This window comes from Stegodyphus dumicola, chromosome X1 (assembly GCF_044657685.1).
Source record: "Stegodyphus dumicola isolate Sdum_Otavi_A_Nest chromosome X1, ASM4465768v1".
NCBI classification, from domain to species: Eukaryota; Metazoa; Arthropoda; class Arachnida; order Araneae; family Eresidae; genus Stegodyphus; species Stegodyphus dumicola.
This window is the reverse complement of record NC_140780.1, coordinates 13780150-13804264: the sequence shown is the minus strand read 5'-3', so window position 1 is coordinate 13804264 and position 24115 is coordinate 13780150. Positions and strand designations below refer to the sequence as shown.

The 24115-nt window shown below is 31.5% G+C and overlaps 2 protein-coding genes across 7 annotated transcripts in view; one reads left to right on the top strand and one right to left on the bottom strand.

Moving 5' to 3' along the window:
* LOC118184115 (alpha-N-acetylgalactosaminidase-like) overlaps nt 1-5995 on the bottom strand; it is a 53062-nt gene extending 47067 nt beyond the window's left edge. The window contains exons 1-2 of one of the 6 annotated variants that reach the window (XM_085808141.1): nt 5639-5990; nt 1772-1856 (exon numbers count right to left, since the gene is read on the bottom strand). Coding sequence is in view for 4 of the 6 variants with exons in the window: in XM_085808143.1 (XP_085664269.1) it covers nt 5473-5636 (164 nt within the window). In the remaining 2 variants the exon portion in view is untranslated. Of the gene's footprint in view, nt 1-1771; nt 1857-4632; nt 4780-5097; nt 5121-5472 lie in introns of those variants that run through there. The other 5 variants (XM_085808143.1, XM_085808142.1, XM_085808139.1 and 2 more) reach the window with 5 other exon arrangements.
* Nucleotides 5996-8013: 2018 nt separating this feature from the next.
* The window catches only part of LOC118204633 (vacuolar protein sorting-associated protein 72 homolog), a 90015-nt gene continuing 73913 nt past the window's right edge, over nt 8014-24115 (top strand). Inside the window, exon 1 of the mRNA XM_085808067.1 lies at nt 8014-8171. The gene's annotated coding sequence lies outside the window, so the exon portion shown is untranslated. The remainder of the gene's footprint in view (nt 8172-24115) is intronic.

The following is a 24115-nucleotide window of genomic DNA, read 5'->3' as shown; positions in this document are numbered from 1 at the left end:
CGTAAATGTCTTGCGCACACGAGTAAAACACCTATGCGCATGCGTCAATGCGGCGCATGCGCAGAAAGATTTTAGCTTTGAGGTCCGGATTATAGATCATTCCGGATTACGGGTGTCCGAATTAACGACTTTTGACTGTATAAACCTACAGTTAAAAGTGAAGAAACACACACTGCTTGGCACAATTTTCCAAATCGTTAACTTTGTGAGCTCTCATGTCTTCAAGTTACAAACGTGAAACTGTGCTTTACCTCTAAATGGCAAAATCCTTTATCTTTCAGATATCAATAAGCAGCTAAACAGTCAAAAATGATTGTGGTGCCAGGCAACACCCATTCACTAATCACATCAAGCAAGTAGGCACTCTTCAACTCGGAACCACTCTAAAAAGACATTTGTGCATATCTCTTTCAATTCCTCCAAACACCCATCTTCCTTTCATGGCCTTCATACTTCATCTTCCCAAACTTACTTTCATCAACCTCAACAATCGTACCCACACCCTCCAATCTTGCAACTATCTCTTACTGTAACATGAATACAGTCAAAAGTCGTTAATCCGGACTCGTCGAGACTTCGGCGATTCCGGATTAAATCGCGTAAGATGGCATGCAGAAATTCTAAAATTAAAAATATGAAACCCTAATTTATGAAATGAAGAACAATTATGATCTAAAGGGTATCAAAATTTACAAAAAAAAAAGCTTAATATTTTTTTGTTTACTTTATTAAACATTTCTTTCAATGTAAGTTATTTAAGTTGCTTCGTTTTATGTGATAATACTTTCTCTTTAATTCTATAAACAGACATAATTTCTTCTTCAGTTACAAAGTTCCGCTGTTCAAGTCCCGTTAATTGCTGTGCCGAGAATACCGACTAACTTGTCAATCGAAATTTTTTCGTTTTCACTAACCTCTCTGTCACATTCTTCATGTCTTTATCCATTTTTTTGTCTTTATCCATTTGACTCATACCTTATCGAATTTATATGGCGTCAAGCTCAAGCTGTTAATGGCGAGGACGGTTTTCAATCAGTGCTAAAAGCAATAGCCAAAAGATTTCCGCCAAAAAAATAATTCTGCAACTTATTCAAATTCGAAACCGGAAGGGTTTAATTGCTATTTTATATTTTAAAACAAAATAATATAAAAAACTGTATTAAAAATTATCTGTAATTAATAAATGTACATTTTCTTTGTATTCATACTTTTTTACTCAAACTTACAAATCGCGTCAACCTGGTTGCGATAATACGTAAGTACCAAATATTTTATATCACATAACTTTAGAATTCTTGATTAAGTGTTAAATGTTGACAGACTCATTTTCTTTTTTATGTTTGTTGCACTATTTCTTTAAAAACCATACGTGGTGTTAACATTTAGTGGCGATACTTGAAATGTTGTAGTAACACAAAAGTAAAGTTTGACACTAATAGCACAGCTGGTGCTAATAATGAAACTAACAAAATAATTAATAAGTTCAATTAAATGTAAAGATACAAAACAATATTTAATAAATTATTAGACTAACAATAAATAGTTAAAAATAAAGTAAAATAATGGACCTTGTGTATTTGGGGCTCCAGCTGGAATTATAATTTCTCTCAAAACTAAGAAATAGCTCGACTAGACTTTAGCTGAATTTAAGTCCTGAATATAAAGTATAATGGGTACAAACACAGCCCCCTTGGAGCAATTTGGTGTTTTTTTTTTTTTTTTTTTTTTTTTTTTTTTTGTGTGTGTGTGTGAAAAGATAAAAGTTACTTACTGGGTGCCAGGCGATGGTTTTCGGGACTTTCTTAAAAAGGTTCCCTAGCTATCAATACTTAGCTTAAGTTGCCAAACATTATTACCTTATAAAGAGAAAATATACTTTAACAATTTAAAATACACATTTTAATTATAAGTAAGGACACGTGATACATTAAAAAAAAAAAAGAAACACATTCTTTTTAATATCCTTCTTTAATTTCTTTGCACTGTTCTCCCCAAGTACACAGTGATCTGTTTTCGGCTTAAAAAAAGCATCAGAAAAGTGCGCAGAGTCAGCATCATAATTATTTCAATTTTATGAACAATGATGTGGAGGTAATTGCAATTAATTGCAAAGGTACTCCATAATCCAAACACCTTAGTCCTAATAGTGGTTTAGAAACAGTCTCTCCTCATTGTTTTTTTTAGAAATGTTTCAAAAAAGTTCTGTATTCTTGGAGAAATTTTACCACAGTTTCTTCTACTTGTGGCAAATTCCATAAGCCCGTATTTTAAAATTAAGTTTAAAAGATAAAATGTGTCATGATTTGCTTATAAGAAACATTAAAATTTGGAAAACAATGAAAAGAACACATATGAAAATGGCGACGTTGATGAATGAAGGATCATTACAAGCACCATTGCTAGAATTTGGCACATTCCAAAAACTTGGTGACTTCTACTAAAGTGGCTGAGATAACATATTAAGTACCACATAATGTATAACTTTAAGGGATGATGGAAACAAAGATCATTCTTTTACCAGCACACTAGTAAAAAAAGGCAAAACTGTTAAAAGTGCCACTAATAAGAACAGAAAGAATGCTAGCAACAGTATGAGAATATGAAAGGAAATTGTAACAAAGATACGTAGGTATGAAAAAGAGGAGCAAAACAATTTCTCATCATATTCTCTCAATGATAAGATTCTAGCTGTCAAGCAGAATGTGACAAGCCAAAAGAAATTTGCCCCAAATCTGAGAGTTGATTTACAAGATGAAACCAAATATGAAATTCTATACAAGTGACAATTTTTGTCCTCCTGTATTCAGCTAAATCATTCTAAAACATCTGTAGGTGCTGTTTTCCACGGCAAGTCGCTAGTGTTGGACATGCATATCCAGGTTGATTACCTCTAGCACATTTGGAAGACAAAAATATTAACTGCTCTTATAACTTTATTGTATTTTCTGGAGAATAAACTTTTGACATGTGGGTGGATTTTTTATTTCAATTTACTTTACTCCAGGCTTTACGATCTCTGTCAAAGGGGCTTATTTGCCAGGGAAAGACGGGCATGCATTCAGAAATTAGAAGCAATTTTTAAGGTTCAAAAATAAATTTTCAAGTTGAACACTTTCTGCTAAAATTATAGTTCTATTACATAAAATAAGTGCCACAGTCATCTTATTCAGGGCTCCAAAGTACTCTGCTAGAATTAGGATTTATCTAAAAAAAAAACAAAAAGAGAGCTGGGATCCATCACAATTTAAGCTCTGCTTCACAAGGGTTACATGCCAGAAAGAGGTATCTTTGTGACAGACTTTTGAATAGAAACTGGCTTGTATTCACATTAGATAAGAAAAAATCAAAACGCTTATGAATCAGCCGATTCATTAAGGATTCATATTGCAATAAAACTACCAGCATTCAATAGTTCTACTATCTCTCATCTTGCTTGGCTCAGATATAAATGGGCTTGCTTGAGAATATACATACATTGTACCACGTGTCCATGTTCTGATGTTTAAGTTACTATTATCAGTTAGTATAAGTTTGCAATGATACTTATATAATCACTTAATTTTAAAAATATTTTTAAATGACACTGAAGAGATCTGAGGAAGACTAACAACAAAATCTAATTTCGGGAAACAGAGGTACAATGAAATAGCTCCATTTTTTATATGTACGGCTGGTGTTAGGCATTTTGCTGCCCAGTGCAAGTTCTATGGATTATAAATTCTGCTGCCTCTTTAAATTCTAAAAATGTTGCCACCCCTAAACTTTACTGCTCCGTGCCTCCCTTAATTCCAAATATTTTGTCAGCCTTAAATTTTGCTTACAGGTAATTTTAAAAATTTTGCCACTCCTAAACTTTGCCGCTCAGCATAGCTACACTCGCATCAGCCCTCTTGACATGTTAGGACAGAATTCATTGAAACTATGCTCAAAAAAGCAAAATGTTACACAACAAAAATTTTGAATATTTTTATGCGTTTGATCATTAGGAACGCCAGCTGCTGAGCAATTTTACTTCTCATGATACAAATAAAGAAACTTGTTTCTTCTTATCAATATAGCACTTTGTGTTATTTAAAATCATAAATAATGAAATGTCTTTGTTATTTTCTAAAATTAATTTGTTGTGCACATTAGCCTTTGCAGAGTAATTCTGTATTATAAAATGATCCCAAATGAATAATATTACAGACATTTGGGAGCAGTCAGACTTAATAATTTACAAAATAGGCTGGCTGCACAAAAGATTTCGAAGCTTCTTTACCACATATAATGAAATTATCTACACTTTTCTTAGCAATGTCTCCAAGAAACAGGCATTAAATATTTCACTGTACTTTACAAGTCAACAATTATTTTGTTGCAGAAAATAATCTCCTGCAAAGTAACATTATTTGTGATGCTGAAGTTAAACATCAGGTTTGTTGTTTTTATCCCTCTGTTAAATGTAGGCAGAAATCAGATATGCTGAATCAAATTTGCTTAGCACATATATTTTTTACTAAATTATATAATCTATAAGAAAGATACATAATTTAAATGAGGAAAACATACATACATTTCATACAAAATATAATTATAAAAACTATTTTCTCTTACAAGCTGTTTCTTATTTAGATATAAATGCTAACTCACAATAATCTACTATACATCTTTGTTATCTTCATCAAAACTTCAATCTATAAATACTGTATAGTATTATTCACAGACAACAGCTTTTTATGAATAAGAGTAACATTATTGATTTGCAGATATGTTTTGCATCTTAAGTCCTTGTACGTTTTTTTCAGTGTAAAATTCTACTGATTAAAACTGATCTGGTTATATACTACTAACATGGATTTAATCAATCATCATCAGAAAAGATCATTTATGTTATCCACATTGGTCAGAATATATTAATTGCTACATACTGCAATTAGTTGCAGTCATTTCATATGTTCAGAACAATTTATCAGAACTAACCGATTTTTAAAATTTTAATATTTATGCACTGCCTTCAAACACTAAACAGCTTAATTTTTATAAATGATGAACAATGTTTTCAATTTTTAAAAAATAGGATAAAATATAATGATTTTAGAAGTTTAGTCACATTACTTCATACAAACTTGCACAATAATCAAATAATCTTCTCGTTAACAGATTAAGTAGCAAATCAAGAACCTGCGACAGTACTCAAACCTGTAAAACCTGGTTTCTAGCCCTGCAACTGAGAGTAAATTAATTTTAAAAAATCTATGCACCAAAAATGTATAAATCAACTGAAGCAATGAAAACACCAAAAATTTATACATTTTTGGTGTTTTCATTGCTTCGGTTGAAATATTTTTTGTCTATACATTGAACTATTTCTAGCATAATCTAGCTGAAAAAATATACGTTCTATTTTAACATAAAACCAGCAGTAATAACAGTTTGGTAATTAAATGTTTCAGAGATTACGATTTATGCACACAAATACAAAAAATATACCTAATACAATTTTTGGGATCGTTCTCACAATCGACATTGCACTGAAATCGCTCCCATGCAAGCCATCCCATAGGAGGTGTTAAAGCGAGCCCATTATCTAAACATAAGGCACTACGAACACAGGACACAGTACACACTAAAAAACACAAAAGAAACACGCTCATACTTTAAACAAACCCGACTACCAAACCATAACAAATAGAAGTACAGTTCTTTTACAGTGCGGCGCTAAATCCCGGAACGCACAGGGAGGTCACGTGACATCTGTCAAGATAATGTCGCACCAAAAAGGTTAAGTTAGGTTATTTAATTATGGCAAAGTCTCAAGGGCTATCTGCCTGACGGATGCCTTCGTGGAGGACTTTCTAAGGGGGCTGGCTCGTATACACGTCACACATGGGGAAAACCACGAAAACGCCCATACAGCCAGCCTGTTCGCAAGATTCGAACCTCGGACCGAACTACCAGTGTTCAGCGACTGTACCGCTCGGTCGCTGGTGGGCCGCACCAAAAAGACTTCATTGATTCCCAACTCCAACCTAACCTTCATTTACCCCACTAGGGGCAGAAAGACTTAACAGATGATGCAAAACAAAACCTTTGTCTGTCTCATGGAGGTAGGAAAGGGGGGAGGGGCATTCCGCGCTAGAAGTGAAGCACTGCTTTGAAGCTTGGGTCACCAGACGGGGTGTTCTTTGTTTACATTCAGAAGCTCGCTTGACAAGATTCTTATAGTATTTCGACACACGACAGTTCCATAGAAATCGAAAAAGGGACACTCTCGCATGAAAGAAACATTCATAGTGTGATGGATAATAGCAATTTGTATAGTTTACTGACATTTACGCAAAAATCACATCTTGGTTATTTTTCGATAACTAACAACAGCGATTTTGATTATGAATTTGTTTTATAAAATTATAAGCTGTTGCACTACAAAAATATAGATTTTAAGAAAATTGCTAAAAGAGATCTGCCAAAATTTATTTTCTAGAAGATTTGAAAAGTTTGAAACTTGATGGCTAAATGTAAATATAAAATTATGTATGTTAAAATATTTGTAATTAGGCACATAGGTCAGATTAAGTTTTTATTAAATAGAGTAACGCATGCAAGGGCTATCTGCCTAAAGAGAGAGATGCCATCGTAGAGGAATTTTGAAGAAAAACTGACCTTTGAGTGAGTATTAAAAGTAATACTAATAATTTTCATTCAAATTATATTCATATATATTTTTTATGTAAAACTTTCGGGTGTATGCTAAATTAGTGTAAATTACTTTACACGAAAAATATAGTGAATGCACAGAAATTAAAGATTTGCACATGCCCGAAATGATAAATAGGATATATGTATGGGTATTTATGCATGTGCTTGCAAAAAGCATGTATCTGCCTTTGACAAGATACTTAAATATTCATTAAATTATTTATAAATGTATTTGAAATGAAGAATTTATTCACTTATAAACAACTGTGAAAGTACTGTGAAGAAATCTAATGATTAAATGTATCTAATTTATAATGATTATAAATGTTATCTAAATATATAATAACATTAATATTGAATTGTAAACATAAATTGAAATCCTGTTGACAAATACGTTATAAAACTATTTAAGCAAGAATTGTTCGTATTGGAAAGCAATCTGTTAAAAGGTATTGTAAAGCAAATGCTATGAGATGCGCACTTAAGAACGTAATAAAGAGTTTTGGAATATGTATTGTTGAAATGAAGGGTTAAAAAAAAAAAAAAAAATCTGATAAGTATAATTAAAAGAATTATTCCCTTTACATTTTATAATAACTCAGTTACAAGTTTTAAATAATACTTAAAAAAAAAAAAAAACTTATTTTATTTCCTTTCAAAAATGTTCAGAGAAAGTCAAATACTATTTAATACCTATTTAATTATTAGGAATTAGCGAAATACTTATTTAAAGTATTTCTCTAATTCCTAATAATTCTCTAATTTAAAATGAACCGAATAGAGCATTAATTATAAATTGACTTACATTTTTCGATTTAAAAGAAGCCAAAAAATCATGTCATATTTAAGAAAGTATTTTAGGAAGAAGCTTTATAAATAGAAAAGAAATAATGCATAATTTTAATATTAATAATACAATAAACTTTGATCTTAATTTTTGTACCTTAACCGAATAAAATCGAATTGCTTTAATTTTTTTTCTAATGTAATTAACGAAAACTTGTGAAAATATTTCATTCAAATTAAACCATTCTGAGAAAACTGTCCTGTGAAAAGTATAGCATTTAATTCCGTTCAGAATGAAATGTTGTTTAAAAATATGTTGTTTTCACATACTTAGGACTCTGAAGTGTTGTAGAAAAAGAAAATATATACATTTATATGTATATTTGCGACGTAATTACAAAATATTTACACCCGAACGCGTCAAATCCCATAGAACTCAATGGTAAATGACCCAATGTTTTGGTCACCACGTAGGGATCGCCGGTGCTTCAGAGCAGGGTACGGAAAAACTTGTTTAGGGCGACTCCATCTTACTTTCTACCTCCATTGTCTGTCTGTCTGTCTGTTCCTACTTCAATGGTAAAACGAACAGTACGGGTAACCATTAACTGCGTTTATTAGGTGGAAAACTGTGTAAAAAAATATATGTTTTAGTAAGTTATGTGATTAAACTTTTGAGTATTCGTGAAAATTTGACTTTTCTGGTAAGAAAGAAGTTTTCTTAATGTTATAATCTATATTTAGAGAGACTGTATTAGCTTTTGCTCTTTGTTACAGTTTAGTTACGTAATATGTATGTAAAACGGAACTGTTACATTACATATTTTAAATTTGCTATTAACGTTTATGCAGATTATAATGCTTGTGAGTATGTTCATGGAAATATTTGTGCCCTATATTTTTTGTAAGAGTACTTGATATATTTTGGATAATCTAATGGAATAAAATTGTGTGGTATATGAATTAGGTTTATTACTCATATCAGTCTTCTCTTAATTTCGGTATGATTGTTTGACATCTGTAGTGAAATAGTGTGCATTTAGTGAAGTAGGTTGTTATTATGTTATTGTATCATTACTTCCGTTTTTGGATATATTTCAGATGAAACGAAAGTTGGTGAAATGTTACCCATAAAATATAACAAGTCATATTATAAAATTCTTTACTTATTGAATATTTAATTCTTGTTGTAGTTGTGTGGAAGTTTTCTCGAAAGAAATAAGAAACGTCGAAAAAAAAATGTTAAATATATTTTTGGATTGTTTGCTGCCATCATTAATGTACCATCAACAAAAATGTAATGATTTTTATAGAGAAGTTTAATTTTTTTTTCATTTATAATCAGTTTTCCATGGAGTTGCATTGAACACTAAATGTAAAAAAGCCAAAATGGCATGTAATATTCAGTATTTATGGAAGTTATAAACTGTCATATTTTGACATTCACTGATCAGAACAATATTTTTTGTGCACTCTATAGTAATTTTTGAACTAATATAGATGCTGCTTCCAAAATTTACTGGTGGAAGTATCTGTGGTTGATCTTTACATTATGGTACCTTGGCGTTTTTTTGGTGAAAATTTGCCGACCAACTCTCCTACAGCAACCCTCTATTTTTTTTTCCCCGCCGCCATTTTGTCTTCACGAAGTAAAGACATGTTTCTTTTCTTTTTATCTACTGAACACTTCTTCCAACAATCTACTAGCCGAATTACACTTATGCTAGAAATTTTATATAACAAAACTGCTGGTTGATCTTTACATTACGGTAATTTGGCGAAAATTTGGCGACCAACTCCCCTACAGCAACCCTCTATTTTTTTTTCCCCGCTGCCATTTTGTCTTCACGAAGTAAAGACATGTTTCTTTTCTTCTTATCTACTGAACACTTCTTCCAACAATCTACTAGCCGAATTACACTTATGCTAGAAATTTTATCAAACAAAACTGCTTAATCATGACAAATATTCACTGCAAAATTCGGAAAAAGTGCACAATACCATACACCTTACGCGTTTTTCAAAATAACACATACACATAAACCATGTACACGCCGACTTATTTTTACTTAAAAAAACATTCCAGGATTGCACAAAAATGGCATTGCACACACTCTTCACTATATCCATGTACACTGCTTTTTTCTCATAAATTCGAAAAATTTCATGAAAATACATGACAATTTTCTCAATCTTTAAACCCGGTAAAAAGAACATATATGAAATTACCTGATCACGAAAAAGTATTTACCCTTTACAAATATGAACATTTCCACATATAAAATAAATAAAATATCCAAAAACTTTTACCTCTAAATCATCTATTACATTATACACGTCACCAACGAATTCATACATGAAGCATTACAAATATTTAGTATCAAATATTTAAATTATTTCCATGCACGTTTATTTCAACTTAAACGTAAACCAAATTCCTACAAGCATAAAATTCACAAAATAACTATCATTTCATTAAAATATCACTGAACCATGTACACGTCGACTTATTTTTACTTAAAAAAACATCCCAGAATTGCACAAAAATGGCATTCCGCACACTCTTCACTATATCCATGGACACTGCTTTTATCTCATAAATTAAAAAAATTTCACGAAAATACATGACAATTTTCTCAATCTTTAAACCCGGTAAAAAGAACATATATGAAATTACATGATCGCGAAAAAGTATTTACCCTTTACAAATATGAACATTTCCACATATAAAATAAATAAAATATCCAAAAACTTTTACCTCTAAATCATCTATTACATTATACACGTCACCAACGAATTCATACATGAAGCATTACAAATATTTATTATCAAATATTTAAATTATTTCCATGCACATTTATTTCAACTTAAACATACACCAAATTCCTACAAGTATAAAATTCACAAAATAACTATCATTTCATTAAAATATAATTAAATTCAAAAACACCACTTAAAATATACATGAGCACATACATTCAATTAATAAAAATTACCTTACAATCCTAATTACTTTAAACTAAATCATTGCTAATAACAATTTTCCCAATAATACCAAATTCCTTTCCACCTTACATTTCCAACAATGCATAAAAATAATTAAAAATACTAACTTACCTAATCTCCTTCAGAATCTTCATTACGTGGCGGATACACTTTTCTTCATTCTCTTTCAGAATCTTTAAAATCATACTTATCTTTCAAAGCAAGATACCAGGTAAAATAAATAACATAATAAAACATGTTTATTTCTCTCTCACACAACCTTAAAAAACATTTCTTACTATCCTTTTCAATACCACTAAATACCCATTTCGAATTCACTTTACTTACGGCCATGGGATCCAAAAATTCACAAACACTATTTCACACAACACAGAATAAAGCCAAATACAAAATTTCCAGATTTTTTCCCGATTTCCCCCCTTTTCCGATTAAAGAACCGTAATTCGTCCATTAATATCACATGACATATCCCATGATCTCTCATTTCCCCCACACAAAATAATGCGTAATCGGAACTCAGTACTGCTCACATTATTACCAAAGTCCCAGGTAGTAACCTTTATCGCCTCCAAAATGTCGTCAAACTACCAGTTACCGTAATGTAAAGATCAACCAAACTGCTTAATCATGACAAATATTCACTGCAAAATTGGGAAAAAGTGCACAATACCATACTCCTTACGCGTTTTTCGGTAAAATCCTAGTATACGGTGCAGCCTTGGCGCGATTTTGAAAATTATCGCCAACACCAAAAATGACCCAGAGAACGTCTATGTATATACTATACACTATCACTACATAGTACATACTATATAACTATGTATAACTATATACATTCTTTGAATGGCCCGTTTACTACTCATCGTATATGTTTCGTTTTTACTGCTCATCATAAAGTCGCCAAAAGTAGCCAAATCCCGTATGAACCGGATACTAGGATTAAGCCCGTTTTTCAAAATAACACATACACATAAACCATGTGCACGCCGACTTATTTTTACTTAAAAAAAAATCCCAGAATTGCAGAAAAATGGCATTGCGCACACTCTTCACTATATCCATGAACACTACTTTTTTCTCATAAATTAGAAAAATTTCACGAAAATACATGACAATTTTCTCAATCTTTAAACCCGGTAAAAAGGACATATATGAAATTACCTGATCGCGAAAAAGTATTTACCCTTTCCAAATATGAACATTTCCACATATAAAATAAATAAAATATCCAAAAACTTTTACCTCTAAATCATCTATTACATTATACACGTCACCATCGAATTCATACCGCAAGCATTACAAATACTTAGTATCAAATATTTAAATTATTTCCATGCACGTTTACTTCAACTTAAACGTGTACCAAATTCCTACAAACATAAAATTCACAAAATAACTATCATTTAATTAAAATATCACTAAACCATGTACACGTCGACTTATTTTTACTTAAAAAAACATCCCAGAATTGCACAAAAATGGCATTGCGCACACTCTTCACTATATCCATGTACACTGCTTTTTTCTCATAAATTAGAAAAATTTCACGAAAATACATGACAATTTTCTCAATCTTTAAACCCAGTAAAAAGAACATATATGAAATTACCTGATCGCGAAAAAGTATTTACCCTTCCCAAATATGAACATTTCCACATATAAAATAAATAAAATATCCTAAAACTTTTACCTCTAAATCATCTATTATATTATAAACGCCCCAACGAATTCATACCGCAACCATTACAAATACTTAGTGTCAGATATTTAAATTATTTCCATGCACGTTTACTTCAACTAAAACGTATACCAAATTCCTACAAACATAAAATTCACAAAATAACTATCATTTAATTAAAATATAATTAAATTCAAAAACACTACTTAAAATATAAATGAGCACATAGATTAAATTAATACATACATAAATACCCATTTTGAATTCACTTTAGTTACGGCCATGGGATCCAAAAATTCACGAACACTGTTTCACACAACACAGAATAAAGCCAAATACAAAATTTCCAGATTTTTTCCCGATTTCCCCTCTTTTCCGATTAAAGAACCGTAATTCGTCCATTAATATCACATGACATATCCCATGATCTCTCATTTCCCTCACACAAAATAATGCGTAATCGGAACTGAGTACTGCTCACATTATTACCAAAGTCCCAGGTAGTAACCTTTATCGGTTCCAAAATGTCGCCAAACTACCAGTTACCATATTGTAAAGATCAACCGTATCGGTTTTAATCATTTAGAATTCTTTTTTCGTGATCTGTTGTTTTATTGAAATAATTATTAATCTAGTTTATACTTAAGAACTCCAGGGGATGAAATCCAAGGGTAATGTACAGTAAAAGCTGAATTAGCTGGGGTTTAATCCTAGTATCCGGTGCACACGGGATTGGGTGACTTTATGATGAGCAGAAAAAACATGACATGTACAAAGAGTAGTTAACGGGTCATTCAAAGAAAATATGTAGTTAAACATAGTATATACTATGTGTGTATAGTATATATATATAGACGTTCTTTGGATCATTTTTGGTGTTGGCGATAATTTTCGAAGTCGCGCCAAGGCTGCACCGTATGCTAGGAATTTACCTTATCTGGAAAGTGCTGGATTCCGGATGCGTATAAGAAATGCAATTCATGGTAGAAAAGATGGGGGGGGGGGAAGTGCAGAATCGCCCACTGCTTGGTGCGTTTTTAAGAATTGCACATACTAGAAATCCATGTGCACATTGACCTATTTTCACTTTTAAAAAAAAAAAATCCCAGAATTGCGCACTCCCTGACCATGTTGACCTATTTTCATGTAAAAAGTCAAAGAAAATTGACAAACATCCAATTCTTACTTTTGTAAAAAAGTGCTAAACAAATAAGTGGGCTATTCTGCACTTTATCCAAAAGATGAATGAAGGGAAAAAATTATGGTCTAATAGAGTCATTTTATTTGTTATTAACTTAAATATCAAATGCCTAGATTTAAATTATGTAAAATTTCAAAATAAAAAATGCCATTTTAGTCACAAATAGTGAAGTAAAATGTATTTGATTTCAAAATTCCATCAATCATGAAATTGGCAGAGATATTGCCAACCTTGCATCAGTCATTCCAGCAAAAGCTTGAAGAATTAGATATAGCATATAATAAACAAAACAAAAAAAAAAAAAGTTCATCTTCGGATTATGGTAACTTGGCAAAAATTTGGCGACCAAGCCTGCTACAGAAACCTGCTAGTTTTTTTTTTTTTTTTTTAAACTGAACATTTTTTTTCCCAACAATCTGCTAGCCGAATTCCGCTTTTGCTAGAACTTTTATGGAACAAAAGTGCTTAATCATGATGAAGATTAGGTGCAAAATTGGGAGAAAGTGCAGAATCGCCCACTGCTTGCCGCGTCTTTAAGAATTGCACATACATGGTATCCATGTACACATCGACCTATTTTCACTTTAAAAAACATCCCAGAATTGCACAAAATTGGCATTGCACACACTCTTGACTTTATCAATGTACACTGCTAAAGTCGTAGCTAGTAACCTTTATCGCCTTACCAAAATGTTGCCAAACTACCTGTTACCATATTCCAAAGATTAGCCCAAAAAAATCGCTTGTCATAATTTTTCATGTGTTTTTCCATTTTCACATAAGTACCACTTTTCTTGACAACGAGGTTGTACAATTTTGAAAGTACTCTTACTGAATACAATTAAAGTGAAAGCATATGAGCCAATGTTTTTTAGAAAGTCCTCCATGAAGGCATCCCTTCCCTTAGCAAAATAGCCCTCGATTGCTTTGCCATAATTAAATGAATCAAACTTGAAAGCAAGTTCCAAATTTTAATCAGTTCTTCAAAATACGATTGAAAAACAGCTAACTAAATAGTCTGTTACTGGTTTACGTAAAGCCAAAGCAGATAAGTGTGATGTTATGCTTATGCAATATTGCAGCTAAATCGCACTGTACAGTGAAATTTTTTGTTCAATTCAAATTATCCTGTTTCTGTTTTAGATAGAGTTAAGAAATCTTTTATTTGCTTAATTTTCTATAAAAAAGAAATAAAAAGAGTCCTTTAAAAAAATGAGCTGTTCGGTTTTTTGAATGATGGATTGTCAAGCTTTGACCCTCTTTTCCTGTCACAAATTTCTTGAAAGGACTTGCTATATAAGAACAAAACTCACTATTTATGTATACTTATGTCCAACTTAAATACAGTTTTAAAAGAATCATACAGCTTAATATTTGAAGCATATGTACTGAAATATGTTGACAGACAAATTATCCCAAAACATCTGAGCGCATCTTTTTGTATTCTGCTTTAACCCTTTGCGGCACAGTGTGTCCGGTCAGGACAGACCTAAAAATTTTCTTCTGTACGCACAGAAAAATTGAATGGAAAAGGATTTATAGATTACTCTGAACCTTCTTTATTTATAGCAGATCGCAGCTCAACACAAACCAGTCCATATATTTTAGCCATGTTTAGTTTTTTAAGACCCTCATTTTTCAAAGAAATCTTCCAGGGTTGATCTTTACAATATGGTAACTGGTAGTTTGGCGACATTTTGGAGGCGATAAAGGTTACTACCTGGGACTTTGGTAATAATGTGAGCAGTACTCAGTTCCGATTACGTATTATTTTGTGTGAGGGAAATGAGAGATCATGGGATATGTCATGTGATATTAATGGACGAATTACGGTTCTTTAATCGGAAAAAGGGGGAAATCGGGAAAAAATCTGGAAATTTTGTATTTGGTTTATTCTGTGTTGTGTGAAACAGTGTTCGTGAATTTTTGGATCCCATGGCCGTAACTAAAGAAAAGTTTATCGGACACGTAATCAAGATTCTGAAGAAGATTAGGTAAGTTAGTATTTTTAATTATTTGAGGATATTATTTTTATGCATTGTTCTAAATGTAAGGTGGAAGTAAAGGAATTTGGTATTATTGGGAAAATTGTTATTAGCAATGATTTAGTTTAAAGTAATTAGGATTGTAAGGTAATTTTTATTAATTTAATGTATGTGCTCATTTATATTTTAAGTAGTGTTTTTGAATTTAATTATATTTTAATTAAATGATAGTTATTTTGTGAATTTTATGTTTGTAGGAATTTGGTATACGTTTTAGTTGAAGTAAACGTGCATGGAAATAATTTAAATATCTGACACTAAGTATTTGTAATGGTTGCGGTATGAATTCGTTGGGGCGTTTATAATATAATAGATGATTTAGAGGTAAAAGTTTTAGGATATTTTATTTATTTTATATGTGGAAATGTTCATATTTGGGAAGGGTAAATACTTTTTCGCGATCAGGTAATTTCATATATGTTCTTTTTACTGGGTTTAAAGATTGAGAAAATTGTCATGTATTTTCGTGAAATTTTTCTAATTTATGAGAAAAAAGCAGTGTACATGGATATAGTGAAGAGTGTGCGCAATGCCATTTTTGTGCAATTCTGGGATGTTTTTTTAAGTAAAAAGTCGATGTGTACATGGTTTAGTGATATTTTAATTAAATGATAGTTATTTTGTGAATTTTATGTTTGTAGGAATTTGGTATACGTTTAAGTTGAAGTAAACGTGCATGGAAATAATTTAAATATTTGATACTAAGTATTTGTAATGCTTGCGGTATGAATTCGTTAGTGACGTGTATAATGTAATAGATGATTTAAAGGTAAAAGTTTTTGGATATTTTATTTATTTTATATGTGGAAATGTTCATATTTGGAAAGGGTAAATACTTTTTCGCGATCAGGTAATTTCATAGATGTTCTTTTTACCGGGTTTAAAGATTGAGAAAATTGTCATGTATTTTCGTGAAATTTTTCTAATTTATGAGAAAAAAGCAGTGTACATGGATCTAGTGAAGAGTGTGTGCAATGCCATTTTTGTGCAATTCTGGGATTTTTTTTTAAGTAAAAATAAGTCGGCGTGTACATGGTTTATGTGTATGTGTTATTTTGAAAAACGCGTAAGGAGTATGGTATTGTGCACTTTTTCTCAATTTTGCAGTGAATATTTGTCGTGATTAAGCAGTTTTGTTAGATAAAATTTCGGTACTTTTCCGTTTCGTCGGCGCAAATCTCGCCAAGCAGACTTTATTGGCGACAACATACAGTATGCACAGAAAAAATATTAAAAAAATGTTAGTTCTAAGAATTCTTTTTTTGAAGGCATAAACATTTTAATATCGCTTAAAATTTTATAAAAAGCCAATAAATAAAGGCAATAAATTTGTAAAAAGACATTAATTTATGAATTTACTATGCTTTCATGGTTCAACATCCTGATTCGCCGGTTCATATCACGTGACCCCAAGCGATCTCATCTCACGTAAACTACTACAAAAATCTAATGCTCTCAGTAATTATCTACATTCATTTCAAGTTAAATCTTAATTTGGAACACAAGTTTAAATGCAAGAAATATTTCAATTCGTACGAATAGCTTACTCAGAAATTATGTAAAACTGCAGTGCTTTACTTCGCTAATGCATTCTCATTAGAATGGATGAATTTAACCCTTGACTTTATGTTTTCTATATTTTCGGCTTCGGGTAAGCGCTGTGATTGCATCCTAATTGACTTAATTACTGAAAATGGCCTTAGACATAAAACTGAACTATCTGATAAAAATTATATGTAATTATATGCCAGTATTGAAAGAAACAATCAATCTGATAAGAAAAAGCTGCGACTTGTTTTGAAAATGAGGCGTAAAAGGTTACCAGAGAGAATAATCCATTTGGCATCTGTTGTACCATTATTGGCGACTTCATCGCTTGCGCCGGCAAAACGGAAAAGTACCAAAATTTCTAGCATAAGTGTAATTCGGCTAGTAGATTGTTGGAAGAAGTGTTCAGTAGATTAAAAGAAAAGAAACATGTCTTTACTTCGTGAAGACAAAATGGCGGTGGGAAAAAAAAAATAGAGGGTAGCTGTAGGAGAGTTGGTCGCCAAATTTTCGCCAAAAAAACGCCAAGTTACCATAATGTAAAGATCAACCTCTTCCAGATTTTTTTAAGGTATAAAAGGAATTGTTTGAAAAGAAATTTCTATTTTTTTTTTTTCCCCTTCTGTATGCTAATCTCCTTATTCTATATTAGTTTTAAATTTTTACCTTGAAAGCTTGCCTAAAATCAAACGGCAAACCCTAGGTGTGCCCAGACCGGTCTCACCAATAATCTAGGACAACAGAGTCTGTATTCTTTGTTTGTCTGCATCTCATTGTTCAGTTCATTGACAACAATGCTCGTTTCGGCACTTTTTCGAAGCTCTATTTAATCAGTGTGCCACTTTGGTCACACCCACAGAATTAAAACGATAAGTGCTATCTTCACAAAATTTTACTTGTGTACTCCTCTAGGCCTAATTAGACTGCCTACTTTTTTTTTTTTTTTTTTTTTTTTTTTTTTATCAAAACTCCAACTTTAAAAGGTAGTGCGCCGGAAAGGGTTAACCAACCACACTTACAGATGGAGTTGATTTAGTATTTGTTTTTCAGCATTGCATTGACTTATTGAAATCTCTTGAGTCTTCTGAATGATTTAAAATAAAATGCAATTTCTATGGCTGCATTTGCCTATAAAATGTATACAAACTGAATAAACACAGTAAGTCATCTCCGAATTGAGTAGTTTCCTTGAGGATTCCTTGTGATCGAACAAAAGGATTCACAGTAACAAAAACTGTACTACTAACAACAGTATTAAACAGTAATCTTGTCTTTGGTTTTCTATTATTATCTTAATAAAGGAAATATTTAATAACTTCTTAAGATCTTGTATAAATTATAAATATTATGATGGTATTCCAAAGAGCTAAACTCCTGGTTTCAATCCTCAGTGATCTGTCAGGGAAAAAAAAATTATATGGTAAGATAGATGTTGACTGTCATTGAGTTTAAATTGTTTTACTCCTCAGTGTTGGTGCTAACTTGTCAAGTGCACAGAGAGCTAAAATTTTTTGACTGCTTAGTATTGATGTTAACTCGTTGAGCACACAAAGAACGGAAATTTTTTGACTGCCTAGTGATCTTTTTTAGACTGTTACTGTGTGTGCAGGAACGTGCAGCCAAATATTGTTTGCAGTTTGTAGAAATACTTTCAAGTGGCTATAAATAGAAAGCCTAGTAAAAGTATATTTCAGGGTATCCCTTGGAAAAAATTACCAACTTTTTTGTAGCAATTCTGTTTACGTCCAACACCCACCCAAGTAAAATGGTATCGAAAACATAATGCAGTAAAACATAATTAAAACAAAAGGAATATAATCTCAATAAACGACATTTTAAATCAAACAATGAAATAACATAAGAATGCAAATACATGTTATGTAATCTACACAATATAGGGTCTGCTATGGTTCCGCTACGTAGACAATACTTTTACCCTGTTTGACGTTTATAAAGATAATTTAAATAAAGTTTTTTCAACATCAAGTTTTTCCTGTTATTCAGTTCACTTTTGTACTTGAGACATGCAATTCTCATGTGCCTCGACATTGTGGTCACACGTCCAACTTTAGTACTACTGTTTACCATAAACCCTCATCAGTTTGCATTCCACTACACTTCAAATCATGTCATCTGACTAAACAAAAGTTAGCTTCATTTTATTCCTATGTTTTCCGTGCACTTAAAGTTTGCTCTTCTAAATTGGCTCTTGATCAGAACTAAATTCTTTAAAAGCAGTAGCTATTGACAGGGCTTTTCACCCGATATTATTAATCAAGTAGTTAAAAAATTCTCATCTCAACACACCAAAAGGCACACTCTTAATTTAGGAGATTTTTAGAATTCTGTTGTCATCTTTTTCTTTGCATAAGTTAGCTATAAAATTACACGTATTTTTCAGAAATTTAACTTTCATTTATTGTCCTATCAATAAAATTCCGAGTTCCGTTCTCAAAGACCCCATTCTGGATACAAATTCCTGGGGTATTCGCAGAATTCGTTGCCAGTGTGGTTTTATATACATTGGTCAAACTAAGAGAGCCTTAAAATTTCGCATTAAGGAATATGAGGCATATGTTAGAAAAAAGGAAACACAGAAGTCCTCTGTTGCCTAGCATTGTTGGTCCAAAAATCACACTTTCAATTTTTCTGTAGCCAAAATTATCCAAAAAACATCTTCCATTGGTGAATTAGATTTTCTAGACGCATTTCACATTTAATGACCTTAATTCCAATCTATCTTTGCCCTTAGCATTTAGGGAAATTATGTTTTAGTTCTTGTTTCATCAATAGGTGCCACCGGTAGCTTAATTTCAGTCCAATCATTTTTATCTTATCTCATTCATTTGCTCTTTGGCAACTGGTTGATAGTTCGTTAAAACCATCGAAACTAGTCCTGTGAAAATTTGCAAATATATCGCTGATTTTTGTTGTTTGACTTCTAAATTAATACTTGCTCGGTGTGTTATTTTACCTTAATAATAATGAGTATTTTAAAACTCCAGTTGTTATAAGGGAACAGTGAAAAAAATTGTGATTTCATTAAAAAAAAAAAATTGAAACTGAGAATTTATTAAAGGAAAGGAAGAAAAAATTAAAGATATTTAATAAATCTATGATAGATTTTGATGAATAGCATTATAAAACAACTAATTAATATCATATATGTGAATATATATGAAAAAGAATTTTTACCCAAAGATAAAAAAATTAATTCATCATTGTCATTAAACTGGAAAAAACGAAAGATATAGTTTGAACAATAAAATTCCAAATTTTGTAGCTGTAATTTAATTATACATAATTTATCTGGTTATGATGGACATTTGTTTATAAAAGAACTTGAATTCAATAGTTCAAAATTAAGCATTATTTCTAGTACTGAAGAAAAATATATATCTTTCACTTAAAATTTGGGGGTTGATCTTTGGATTATGGTAACTTGGCGATTTTTTGGTGAAAATTTGGCGACCAACTCTGCGACCGCAACCCTCTGTTTTTTTTTTTTTTTTTTTTCCACCGCCATTTTGTCTTCACGAAGTAAAGACGTTTCTTTTCTTTTTATTTACTCAACACTTTTTCCAACAATCCACTAGCCGAATTATACTTATGCTAGAAATTTTATAGAACAAAACTGCTTAATCATGACAAATGTTATCTGCAAAATTGGGAAAAAGTGCAGAATCGCAAACTCCTTGCCGCGTTTTTCAAAATCGCACATACACAGTAACCATGTACACGTCGACTTATTTTTACTTAAAAAAGCATCCCAGAATTCCACAAAAATGGCATTGCGCACACTCTTGACTTTATCCATCTAAACTGCTATTTTCTCATAAATTGCAAAAATTTGCAGGAAAATTTTGTGAATCTTTAAACTCGGCAAAAAGCACATATATGAAATTGCCTGATCGCGAAAAATTATATACCCTATCCAAGGATGAACATTTCCACTTATAATATAAATAAAATATCCAAAATCTTTTACCTCTAAATTATCTATTATAAACGTCACCAACGAATTCATAACAAAACATTAAAAATGGTTACAAATACTTAGTGTCAAACATTTAAATTATTTCCATGCACGTTTACTTCCACTCAAACGTATACCAAATTGCTACAAACATATAATTCACAAAATAACTATCATTTAATTAAACCATGTACACGTCGACTTATTTTTACTTAAAAAAACATCCCAGAATTGTACAAAAATGGCATTGCGCACTCTCTCCACTATATCCATGTACACTGCTTTTTTCTCATAAATTAGAAAAATTTAACGAAAATGCATGAAAACTTTGTGAATCTTTAAATTCGGTAAAAAGGACATATGAAATTACCTGATCGCGAAAAAGTATATACCCTTTCCAAAGATGAACATTTCCACTTATAATATAAATAAAATATCCAAAAACTTTTACCTCTAAATTATCTATTGTAAACGTCACTAACGAATCTATAACAAAACATTAAAAATGGTTACAAATACTTAGTCTCAAATATTTAAATTATCTCCATGCACGTTTACTTCCACTGACACGTTTACCAAATTGCTACAAACATATAATTCACAAAATAACTATCATTTAATTAAACCATGTACACGTCGACTTATTTGTACTTAAAAAAAATCCCAGAATTGCACAAAAATGGTATTGCGCTCACTTTTCACTATATCCATGTACACTGCTTTTTTCTCATAAATTAGAAAAAATTCACGAAAATGCATGACAGGTTTATTTAATTAATATCACAGCTAATTAAAGTTGTACAACTTCAAGAATGTCATCATTTAAATTTAATGTAATATAGCAACTTTTACTCAATATCAATAAAACAATTAACGTGCCAATAACATATCGTTGCAATTATCCTAACCTGAAATTTAAAAAAAAATTGCGAAAAGCAGCTGTTTCTTAAAAATGCCTACACTAACTAAATATATTCAAAATACAGTGAGGCAATCGTGTGCTTTATTCAACTTTAGAATATAACCTTGATTTGTATCTCCGGCGATTGAAGAATCCGTTGCAATCGGAAAAATGAGAATGGTATCAATGGATTCGCAGAATTTTTTAGAATCTGAGGATACCTGTCTCGAATTCCAATTCAGCGCCGTTCCATAGATATTTAAGGAAAAAGAATTTTGCTAACACAACGCTCTAGTGGAAGCCAGCTGTTCCCCCCGGTTGCTTTCGAGAAAGTATTTTTATCTCATCTAATTCCGACACAGTTGCCACTCTGAAAAATGAAATAATTTTTTCCCAGTTTTTAATTAATAAATCTGCCGATTATTGGCGTATGAAGATGAGACCGGTATCGATGGATTCGTTGATTTTTTTTGGAATCCGCGGATATGCGTTTCGAATTTCAACTCGGCGCGGTTCCGCAGATATTCGAGAAAACAGAATTTGGCATTCAGCCAAATCCCTAAAATAGGGAAAACCCGTGAAAGAAAGTGCAAAATGTAGGGGAAACGTAGGAGAAAATGAGTTTTTAATTAATATCTCAGCTAATTAAAGTTGCACGAAGATGCCAGTGGTCAATACGGCGAGCCACGGGAATTCCGAATCCAATGGTATGCTCCACTAAGCTCTACACCCAGCCGTTCCCGAAGAGATGATGTTACAAATACACAGATTTTAATAGTATAGATGCCAGTAAGGAAAGAAACAATAAATGTGGTAAGAAATGGCTGCGACTCGTTTTGAAAATGAGGCATAAAAGGCTATCAGCAAAGATATTCTGTTTGACATCAGTTGTACCATTATTAGCGTTTGCGGCCGGCAAAACGGAAAAGTACCAAAAATTCATTAGGCATGGATATTAGCCTAAAACTGTAAAAATTGAAAGATATTGAGTGTGGAAGATATAAATCTGATCTTATTGAGAAAAATTCAAACTAAAGAATCTTTAGAATATCTTATTATTCCAAAAAACTTCAGATTTTCAACTTTTTTCATATCTAAAAAGTGTACGTTTTTATGTAAATTCTTTAATTTTCTTAATACAGTCAAAAGTCGTTAATCTGGACTCGTCGGGACTTCGGCGATTCCGGATTATAGATCATCAGTTTAAATCTCATAAGATGGCATGCAGAAATTCTAAAATTAAAAATATGAAACCGTAATTTATAAAATAAAAAACAATTATGATCTAAAGGGTATCAAAATTTACAAAAAAAAAAAAGCTTAATATTTATTTGTTTACTTTATTAAACATTTCTTTCAATGTAAGTTGTTTAAGTTGCTTCGTTTTATGTGATAATACTTTCTCTTTAATTCTATAAACAGACATAATTTCTTGTTCAGTTACAAAGTTCCGCTGTTCAAGTCCCGTTAATTGCTGTGCCGAGAATACCGACTAACTTGTCAATCGAAATTTTTTCTTTTCACTAACCTCTCTGTCACATTCTTCATGTCTTTATCCATTTTTTGCAGCAATTCTGCTTTTTGTTTGTTGTACATCGAAACATACTTTCGTTTTGTAGATCCTTTGGAAGTTCCAACATCGGAAATTCTATTTGACATAATCGAAAGTTCAAGTTTACTTTTATAAAATTGCTCTTACAGTCTGCAAAAAATAATAAGCGGGATCCAATTCGAAGATTAAGGAACAACGCAATCATTAACATTAACTGAAATAGATAATTAGATAATTTTAGCACCGTCCGTTATACATTAAATGCGCAGGCGAAAACTTATTCTGCACTTGCGCACACGTATATGCGCAGTAGTCAAGGTCTTACGCGCACGCGTAAAACGCCTGTGCGCATGCGCAGAAAGTTTCTAGCTATGAGGTCCGGATTATAGATCATTCCGGATTATGGGTGTCCGAATTAACGACTTTTGACTGTACTTGTATTTTATTGCAAAATTTACAACTGTGGTTTTTAAAGTTTTTTTTTTTTTTCCATGCTTTAAAAAGAGGTAAAAAAAAGTATATATGTATATTTTTTAAAAAGTGTCAAGTTTTTGACAAAGTGAGAGAGAAACATAATTTTCACTCTATCTGTTCAGTTTTATTTAATTTAATATTTTGTTAATTCCAGCTTTTAAATATTAGAGAATCTTTCTTGTTTAGTGTGGTTACATTTTATCATAGAAAGTAATAGTGCAGGAGCTAGTTGTACCATTTTAATAAAATGAATGAATTTTTATATTT